Source organism: Oncorhynchus nerka, linkage group LG20 (assembly GCF_034236695.1).
Source record: "Oncorhynchus nerka isolate Pitt River linkage group LG20, Oner_Uvic_2.0, whole genome shotgun sequence".
Taxonomy (NCBI): domain Eukaryota; kingdom Metazoa; phylum Chordata; class Actinopteri; order Salmoniformes; family Salmonidae; genus Oncorhynchus; species Oncorhynchus nerka.
This window is the reverse complement of record NC_088415.1, coordinates 74,100,041-74,110,786: the sequence shown is the minus strand read 5'-3', so window position 1 is coordinate 74,110,786 and position 10,746 is coordinate 74,100,041. Positions and strand designations below refer to the sequence as shown.

The following is a 10,746-nucleotide window of genomic DNA, read 5'->3' as shown; positions in this document are numbered from 1 at the left end:
ACTAGAATTACAAGCATTTCCAATGAAAAACTGCGTTTGCCATGCAGCATTGCGTTGCAGAGCATTCGGTGTGGGTCATACATTGGATTTATCGAACGTGTGCGTCAAACTGTATGCGTGAAATAAATGGTAGCAGAAGGTGAAAGTTGAACTTTTGTTGCATACATATCTAGATGCTGCTGCGTACTATTGTGCACACTGATGCTGTCGGTGTGTTAGAAGCATTACTGTTAAAATGCACAGGTGGTGGTACTTCAGGGGGTACTCTGGGTAGAGCAAAATTCAGTTGGTGTGCACTAACCCGAAAAAGGTTGGGAGCCACTGCTCTAGTCTATGGAAATCCCAGACCTAGGGCAACAGCACAACTGCACACAGTTTATGCTGGAACATTGTTAATGTGGGAGGCAACCCATCTGCCTAGGGAGACTAGGAGTAGATCTGCCACTTCCATCTGTTATTGATGCCCTCTCATCAGGCTTACAAGTATGTTCCGCATGCCCCCTTCTGTGGTTCACTAATTCAGTCACATATTCCAAAGTAACAACAACCAAATAATCTTTATAAAAGGGGATAATTATGTAACAACTCCACAAAAAAACTCCACAAAAATGTGCTTTAGCACTGTAGTTGAATTACAAACCATATACAATTAATATAATTGCAAAATATCCACAAAATTATAGGCAGCTTTTATTCTACACAACATTCAACAAGGACAGATATGCAAACATTTACATAAACCAGTTCATATGAGGGGAAGAACACTTTTAAACAGTAGTTATTGACATGAAATTGTACAAAGTCATGAGGGTCTTCTTTTGGGATCTTGAATGCTTGACAGTAGGCGGTACAGAAATAAATACAATTTGCTATTCTGTGGCAAGGTGGTGGAGCGAGATGATTCATTTTGAAGATCCAGTTGGCCTTAAGAACCTGAACTCAAAGACCTATGGTTTCAGCTAGTAATGGGCAAGCAGCAGTCAATATACTCAAAATCAGCGAATCAAAACCAATTCAACCCCTAGTTTAAGACAACATTAACAGAAGTTAAAAAAGATTAAAAAGTAGGGTTTGAATAACAGTGTGCATAAAACTGGTTTTGGTTTACTTTGCCCTTCCACTCCTATTATGACAATATGTTTTTAGAGCTATAATTGCTCACTATGTGCTTTTAGCTATTTATTTAAAACAAACCCACTTTATGATATGTACATCTCCTCAATATATATCTTCGAGAAACTGCATTTGTCTGCATATGGGAATAATAATGTAATTTATAAAACACCAATTAACTATTTTATGACAACAGTTGATCCCCGTTTCAGTCTTCAAATGACCCGTCTTTCCAGTATCATCTCTGTACACAACCAATACAAGATATAAGTTATATACATTCATATCTAGACATTCCTTGTAGATGTATAGCACGTACAGTCAAGAGAGAGACAGGTCCTTGGCCTATGTGCATGGAGAGAGTGTGACCACCATCACACCATCTCATTGTGTCTGACTAACAATCAGCAGCTGCTGTTTTTAAACTCTCCGTTCTCAGTGATCGACAGTTTTGTGGGGTTGGTTGGCGAGAGGCCGTTGCGCAGGTTCTGCATGCTATAGCGCTCCTTCACCTGTGTCAGGGCACTCATCAGCCGAGAGTTGGCTGCATCCAGAGAGCTTATCCTCTTCTCCTAAAGAGAGAAAGAGAGGAGGGGAAGAGGGACTGAGTGAGGAAAGCATTCACTTTACAGTGGAGAATAGATTAGCAGGGTAAGCTGAAGGATGACTACTACTCTGTAGATGGTGAAATTCAAATATCACAAGCAAAGTCTGAAATATACCTATTTTTTGTTTAGCGGCCAAAATTATAGATAAAACTAAAAACTCATATCCAAGCATTGCATCATGTTTGTTTGAAAAAAATAAACTATTTTAGATATCTATTCATATACCATTCACAGAGCCTACATGTCAAGTGGTATCACTTTTAACTGAAAACTACTGTCAATTTATATTGTGTAAACACATGAGGATTATTTGTATTCAACCATCTTTAAAAATAAATTCATAAGTAAATAACTGAAATCCCAATTATATGCATAACCCTTGGGACTGAACTGTCCTGTATGATATACTTGATTGTTCCCCCTCCTAAGAAGTAGGAAAACGGACTCAGTATGCCCTCTTTGTAATCAGCAACATAATAATGTTTTGTCTCTAACCATGGGCAACCTCATCTAGCCAGGTCATGGCACTGTTCCTGCAGAACTGGGGGAGAGGAGGGAAGGGGAAAGGGTTTTGGGAGTGACGGTAGCTAAATTAGGAAGGCGGGTGAAACGCATCCAAAGCTGGGGATAACAGACACATCATCTGCTAAGCGTGCAACTTACAACACACAGTCCTCCTGTAGAGACAGAAATAGTGAACACATCTGAATGTAACGGCTTCATATTTCCAGCCCTGATTCAAAACATACTTTCTTATACTATAACATTGTTTATTTTTAACTATGAGAGCCACTGTGTCTGAGATTAGGTTGACATCAGATATGGAGAAACATGAATTGTAGGGGCGTAGTATACCTACAAAAGTAATGAACATGTATTAGATGTTCTACATTTGTATTCTGACTGATGGGGAAATCAAATTTCAAAAGCAATACCAAACAACAACGACCTCTAGTCTGCACAGAAATAAGGACTTTTTTGGCAGTGTCAAGTGTGGTTGCGCTCATTCAAGGCTTGACAGCATTTCCCAAAACCAGAAGACTGACTGTATTACTTGCCTGCTTGAATTACCTCTGTTGCTTTATTGACCTGGAACTCAGTGGAACATAGTGATCAAGTCAACAGCTTCTCTGCTCCAATGCAGAGCAAAAGAACTTCATCTCCCTCCAAATTCCATGTTTATTTTATTTATCCGTTATTTTACCAGGTAAGTTGACTGAGAACATGTTCTCATTTGCAGCAACGACCTGGGGAATAGTTACAGGGGAGAGGAGGGGGATTAATGAGCCAATTGTAAACTGGGGATTATTAGGTGACCATGATGGTTTGAGGGTCAGATTGGGAATTTAGCCAGGACACCGGGGTTAACACCCCTACTCTTACGGTAAGTGCCATGGGATCTTTAATGACCTCAGAGAGTCAGGACACCCGCTTAACTCCCATCCAAAAGACGGCACCCTACACAGGGCAGTATCACTGCCCTGGGGCATTGGGATATTTATTTTTAGACCAGAGGAAAGAGTGCCTCCTACTGGCCCTCCAACACCACTTCCAGCAGCATCTGGTCTCCCATCCAGGAACTGACCAGGACCAACCCTGCTTAGCTTCAGAAGCAAGCCAGCAGTGGTATGCAGGGTGGTATGCTGCATGTGAATATTACTTGAAATATAGGCCTTGAAATACATCCACAGGTACACCGCCAATTGACTCAAATGATGTCAATTAGCCTATCAGAAGCTTCTAAAGCCATGACATAATTTTCTGGAATTTTCCAAGCTGTTAAAATTAAAAAAAAACTTAGTGTACGTAAACTTCTGACCCACTGGAATTGTGATAGTGAATTATAAGTGAAATAATCTGTCTGTAAACATTTGTTGGAAAAATGAATTGTGTTATGCACATAGTAGATATCCTAACTGACTTGCCAAAACTATATTTTGTTAACAAGAAATTTGTGGAGTGGTTGAAAAACGAGTTTTAATGACTCCAACCTAAGAGTATGTAAACTTCTGACTTCAACTGTATATCTTGGTTTTTGCATATTGTATTAAACTGAAACATGTTCTTGTATAGTGTATATATATATAAGTGTATATTTTTTAAATAAAACCCTGTTTGATTGATGTGTATCAAGTCTGGTAATACTTTGCCATTTTATTGCTTATAAGCTTTGTTATCATTTCTTTGTCACAATTTATTACATTTATGGGTCTATAATTAGCAGGGGACCCTCAAGATTTTCCTGGTTTTAATATAATTGAAATAACTGTTTGATACATGGAACTAGGAAGCACTGAATTAAGTGACATATGTTGTCATTTGTGTAAATAGGGGGTGCTACTTTGTCTCAAAATGTTGAATAGAATTCTATGGGAAAGCCATCCATTTCTGGTGCTTTTCTCTGTGCGAATGTTTTAACAGTCTCTAATATTTCTTCTTGGGCGCTCTGTTTTTTATGATTATTTTTTGTCCGCTGATAGTTGCTTCCGATTTGTTGAGTCTAAGGCGGCTATAGGATCCCACTGTTTAATTCTGATTTGTATACATTTTCATAGAAACTGAAAGAAAGGGTCATTAAATCACATTGTTGTTTCTCATTACTGCCTTTGTAGCTTTAACTTTTAAAATTATAACAGCTTTAGCATGTATTCTTTTTGTGAGAGCTGCGAGATTTTGACCAGGTTTACTTGCCATTAAGTAGTATGCTTTATGAGAGTTTAACCTGTAGTTGTTGGCTCTCTTAAGAATTAAAACACAGTATTTCTGCTTAAGTTCAGAAATGGTATTTTACGGGCTTTTTCTAAGATTGTAAACAAAAAATAAATCACATATTGAATCAAATTCGGGCCCAGTAGATCTGCTTTGTTCATTCTCCAATTCTTTTGCAAAATGTATTTTCGATTGGTGTAATTAAGCATGATACCGGAAAATGATCCGATATCACAAAATCAATACTTTTTTCATCCAGTAAATAATTGAGAGCTTCACTTTTGGAAATAAAAATGTAGCCAGTTTTTATAACTTCAATTACTTAGAGAAAAAAAGTATTTTGTAGTTGGGAACAGTAATTTCATTTCAAAATACAATTCAACATTATAAAAAAGCCTTCTTGGTCCATATGCTGGGATAAGGGGAAATTGTGTATTCTTATTTATCAGAACGCCTACACCTTTGCTGTTACTACAGTAGGTGGCAGCATAGGCCTCTCCAACCCAGCTGCTCTTTAAAATGTTCCATTTCTCTTTTTTGTTAATGTAACTCTGGGGACAATCTCTTAGGTGTTCAAGAACCATATGTTTTTTTCCCCCCATCAGGGAGCCCGTAGGTATTCCATGGGATATGTTGGATTTTGTAGGTCGTTACTTGTACAGTAAAACATAGCCTTAACTGTTCCGTCTGTCATTGAAGAACCAAGTAAAACATTTAAACAAAAATGACATGAGGGCGGTGGGCATTCCATATAACGGGAGGATCATAGTATAAATAAATAGTTATTGTATACATTGTGTGTAGAGTGTGTGGGCATGTGGACTGAGCAGACATTTAACAAAAACAGTAAAAAGAAAAAAACAGGTTTATATTATTTACATAAGTATTCAGACCCTTCGCTATGAGACTCGAAATTGAGCTCAGGTGCATCATGTTTCCATTAATCATCCTTGAGATGTTTCTACAACTTGATTGGTGTCCCCTGTGGTAAATTCAATTGATTGGACATGATTTGGAAAGGCACACACCTATATAAGGTCCCACAGTTGACAGTGCACGTCAGAGCAAAAACCAATTCATGAGGTCGAAGGAATTGTCCGTAGAGCTCCGAGACAGGATAGTGTCGAGGCACAGATCTGGGGAAGGGTACCAAAAAAATGTCTGCAGCATTGAGCGGTGCCTGGTTTCCCCAGAAACACAGTGGCCTCTGTCATTCTTAAATGGAAGAAGTTTGGAACCACAAAGACTCTTCCTAGAGATGGCCGCCCGGCCAAACTGAGCAATCGGGAGAGAAAGGCCTTGGTCAGGGAGGAGACCAAGAACCCGGGGGTCACTTTCACAGAGCTCCAGAGTTCCCCTGTGAAGATGGGAGAACCTTCCAGAAGGACAGCCATCTCTGCAGCACACCACCAATCAGGCCTTTATCCAATTCCGAGGCACATATTGAAGATGTTGGAAGAACTGTCCACATGTATTTTTTGTCAGCCAACAAGATGAGTAGGCCTAACAAACAACTAGCAACAAACAAAGCACTAGCCTATGTCAATCTACTATACCCCATAGTACAAAAGTTGACCTATTTTATTCTGTGCGAGGAATAAATATTCCAAACTTAGTCTGGGACAGTTGTGGGATGCGAAATATCCCAAATGAATACAACCACTAGCATCTAAAAACCTGTTTCAAGCAATGCATCTAATGCAAAAGATGAGAATGTTTAGCTTAAAATGTTAACAAACTATTAGGATATTTCTTCACATAAGCGCAGCAATACGCACACTGCTGTAGGCTATCAGCGTGAATGGTGTTTTCCTGCTAATGGAACATTCTCAAAAGTGACCACAAATGTGATTATGCATGTAATGCTTTTTTTTTATAAAGGTGCATTTTTAAATGGGGAAAATGATCTTCCCCAAACTTGAAACTGACAAGCAGCCTATGAATGCCAGTTAGGCTCTACACCGGTTGTAAAGCGGATTAAATGTGCCAAAATTCAGAAACATTATTTGGCCACTTTAAATGATCAAAACATATAGGGCTATGAACTAGGCTATATTTATTTTATCGATAGATTATTGGGTTTCTATGTCCTGCCATGGTATATACTGTACACAGTGTATAAAACATCCTTCCATGACAGACTGACCAGGTGAATCCAGGGGAAAGCTATGATCCTTTATTGATGTCACTTGTTAAATCCACTTCAAATCAGTGTAGATGAAGGGGAGGAGACAGGTTAAATGATTTTTAACCCTTGAGACAAATGAGACATGGATTGTGTATGTGTGCCATTCAGAGGGTGAATGGGCAAGACAACATTTGTAAATGCCTTTGAACAGGGTTCAAACGAACTATCAAGCGAACCTGTTTGTGTAAAGAACTGCACCACTGCTGGGTTTTTCATGCTCAACAGTTTCTGTGTGCGTCAAGAATGGTCCCCCAACCAAAAGACATCCAGCCAACTTGACTTTCGCTATTCTCACTAATAGCAAATGATTGCATTCTTGTTAATATCTGTTTTTTTATGAATACGCTTTTCATCATATCCCACATTTGCACAACATACTTACTTGCCAGCTTGCAATACAATATTTCAACTGCTAGCAGATGAAAATCCCTGCGTTTTGAATGGACGTTTCATTCCGGAATAATAATAATCTAGACTAGGCTTGATTAGGCAACCATTTGGATCAGTAATAGGTATTTTCTCTACAGTTCACCTGGTCCAGAAAGGCACATTAGCAGGCCTGTTATAGCGAGTATTTTGTCAGGATGTATCAGTGATAACAGATACCATCGGAAAATATGGCCTTCTCATACTAATATGCGCCGTCAGTCGTGGATCATCATCATTCTCCCAAATCATCCTATATCAGGCAGGTTTACCATGCGCTCTGCCTTCTCTTCTGTCCAAGCAACTTCACCCCCTTAGAATCAAGAACGCGTCAATAGAACACGTTTTGGATTGGTTGTCAATGTTTTATTGTCAGAGGGGGGGGGAATCACTCAGAAAGTGATCCAAACGATGGCGCTTTTGTAGTTATCGTTGTAGTGTGAACACTCCTGTCTATTTGAATTAGAGCGATTTCAATTTTTTTATCAATATAGTTGGCATTCTTGGTGTAGACAGCCCATAAGACTAAATTCATCCGTTTCCATGGAGAGTAGAATATTATTCGTAAAGGGATTGAACTGAATGGATCTGAACGGTTTTAGGTATTTGTATTATTCAAACGCCCAGCCCAGGTAGAGTACAGACAAAATGTGCGCAGTGTGTTCTGTTACGATACCTGTGCATCAATGATCTTCTGCTTGGCGTCTATGACAACCTGCATCTCTGTATGGTCTCTCTTCAGCTCCTCCTCTACAGCCATTAACCTGTGAGTGACAGAGCATAGCCACCTCGGACAAATATACATCAAAAGAGCCCTGTGGACCCTGGTCAAAATTACTGCACTATATAGGGAATAGGGTGCCATTTGGGATACAGATATACAAGCAACTATAAGCATGCCATTAAGCAGTCAATCTTTCATTCATTAGTTAGTTCAATCATTCATTCACAGGAATTACGACTGAAGCACATTTTGTCAGCAAAATCCTCCAGAGGGTGCCTAGTAATGCCGACCTGCAGATGATGCTCTTCATCTGATTGTCCTTCTCCTCCTGCTGCCGCCGCAGCCTCTCCTCGCTGTCCTCCAGGCGGGCCTTGTACTCCATCAGCAGTTTCTGCATCTGCTGCTCCTGGGCCAGCAGACGTCTCTCATACTCCTCCAGACACAGACTAGACACCCGCAGGCGCTCCTTCAGCTTGGAGATCTCCTGTTCATACTGGAGGGAGAGAGGCGAGAGACAGAGAAAGAGAGATAGATGGGAAGATAGAAAGAGAGAGTGGGATGGGATGATCGTGTTAGTCATGCCTAAGACAAAGCCAACCTCTGTCTGCCTACACTCTACCCCAAAGCCATAAGACTGCTGAACAATTTGATAAAATCGCCACCGGACAATTTACATTGACACCCCTCCTTTTTGTACACTGCTGCTACTCGCTGTTTGTTTGTTTGTTATCTATGCATAGTCACTTCGCCCCCACCGACATGTACAGATTACATCAACTAGCCTGTACCCCTGCACACTGACTCGGTACCGGTGCCCCCTGTACATCGCCTCATTATTGTTATTTTTATTGTGTTACTTTTTATCATTACTTTTTATTTTTGTCTACTAAGTAAATATTTTATTCTTCTTGAACTTCACTGTTGGTTAAGGGCTTTTAAGTAAGCATTTCACGGTAAAGTCTACACTTGTTGTATTCGGATTTGATTTAATTAGCAGGCTCATGTGTTGGACTTGGTAATGAAGAAGACAGCCAGCACCAGCAAATATAACTTCAAAACGTGAAACCAAGCCATGAGGTCGAAGGAATTGTCCGTAGAGCTCTGAGACAGGATTGTGTCGAGGCACAAATCTTGGGAAGGGTACCATAACATTTCCGCAGCATTGAAGGTCCCCAAGAAGACAGCCAGCACTAACAAATATAACTTTGAAACGTGGACATGTTTTGGCCATCAAACCTTTATTGGCTGTGACTCTGGCTGACTCTTTACCTTCTCTGCGTTCCTGCTGTCCTGGCTGCTCTGATCTGCTGGGGCCGCCTGCTCCTTCTCGTCCTCGTACTGGCCGTTATTCAGCACCCACGCTGCTGTCCTCTCTACAGGTGACATGGTGACTGGCTCTACTGGCGACGCCACCTGCACCACCACCATCACCACAGATACCGAGATGTCAATCAAATCTACCCTGAGTGGCCAACACGACTGGCCACACCTTATTTTGGGGGCATTTATCATTGATAATAACAACATAATATATAGGGGTGTCGGCGCTGAGCTTGTGTATCTAAGTGTAGTTCTGTATGCCAGACGAGTACCTGGTGTGGTGTCTGCTGCTTGGCCACGCTCCTGACGGGGGGCACAGGGCTCTCCATGGAGCAGGTGGACTGCTGGTGTGAGTGGCCTCCAGTGCCTGCACCTGGCTGGGCCTGGATGGGGATAGGCATGGGCTCCGTGTTGATGGAGCTGCTGCTGCGCAGAGATGCGCTGTGGGGCAGGGAGTGGGGCGTCCGGGCCCCACCACTCCCCCCGCTGCGGCTCTGCTGCTCCACCCTCACGATGTGGGCTGTGCCCGTGCTGTTCTGCCTGGGCACTGCCACTGCGTGGGCCCCTCCCTGGTGGTCCGGCAGGGTATGGCGGCGCGGCGTGGAGCAGTCCTCGCTCTGCGTGCTCCTCTGGCTGAACTCCTCAAGGCTGCTATTGGACGGGACCCTGCCCCCCTTGTTCCCGCCTCCGAACTCAACCTCTGAGTTGCTGTGGCTGCGGGAGCTATCGGTGCTCAGGTTCTCTGAGCTGGAGCCCGGCTGAAGGGAGTGCACTGAGTGGGAGTGGCCCGAGTGTGTTGTGGAGTGTACTGCTGTGTGTTGTTGTTGTTGTGTCAGGTTGCTAAGGTGATAGACAGGGTTCTGGAAAGAGAGGGGCTGGAGGCTCTTCTGCTGGCTGAGGGATGGGTGTAGGGGCCGACGCACCTGCGGTGCACTCTGTGGGAGGTTGTCCCGTAACGAGGGCTTCTGGTGTAGGGCTTGGTGTGACTGTGGGGTGGTAGCCTGGTGGGGGTGCCCGATAGAGACCTGGGAGCCCACCCTGCTCAGCCTGGGTGGAGCTTCGTGGAGAGGGAGAGGTCCCTGGCCACTCTGGACCATGTGAGAGTCCTGGAGGTCCACCAGGGAGATGCTGCGTCCATTGGGCAGAAGGTTCTCTCTCTCCTCCTTGTCCGAGAAGCTCATGCTGTGGGCGGACGACTGCTGGCCCAGGAGAGGGTTCTTCCCCCGGTGAAGGCCGTCCATAACATGCTCCTGGACTGGGGACTTGATGCTGCGAACCTCACTGCAAAACACACAACACATTAACAGAGAGTTCTGAAACCAAAACTAGTACCAGTCCAAAATGGCATCCTATTCCCTATGTCGTTAACTACATTGAACAGGGCCATAGGGGTCTGGTCAAAATTAGTGCATTATATATGCCTAGGGCAGGGGTAGGCAAACCTGGTTTTGGAGTGCCGCAGGCACTTCATGTTTTTGATTTAACCTACCTGAAAGACTAGGTGTGTTGAATTTAGGCAATCAATGAACTGATCAATAAACTAAGTAGCCCAGTTTGGTGCCTAGTTGGGACAAAACCCTGCACTACTTGTGGTTCTCCAGGAACAGGGTTGTCTATTCCCTATGCCAGGGCTAGAGTGCCATTAGGGACACATGTGA

At 42.7% G+C, this 10,746-nt stretch overlaps 1 protein-coding gene across 9 annotated transcripts in view; it reads right to left on the bottom strand.

Moving 5' to 3' along the window:
- Positions 1-668: 668 nt before the first annotated feature.
- The window catches only part of rasal2 (RAS protein activator like 2), a 101,226-nt gene continuing 91,148 nt past the window's right edge, over positions 669-10,746 (bottom strand). For 8 of the 9 annotated variants that reach the window (XM_029623750.2, XM_065005751.1, XM_029623745.2 and 5 more), the window contains 5 exons: positions 9,361-10,369; positions 9,038-9,181; positions 8,059-8,261; positions 7,721-7,808; positions 669-1,685 (listed from right to left, as the gene is read on the bottom strand). In XM_029623750.2, the coding sequence (XP_029479610.2) occupies positions 1,518-1,685; positions 7,721-7,808; positions 8,059-8,261; positions 9,038-9,181; positions 9,361-10,369 (1,612 nt within the window). In that variant the 3' untranslated portion in view covers positions 669-1,517. The remainder of the gene's footprint in view (positions 1,686-7,720; positions 7,809-8,058; positions 8,262-9,037; positions 9,182-9,360; positions 10,370-10,746) is intronic. The other variant, XM_029623748.2, reaches the window with a different exon arrangement.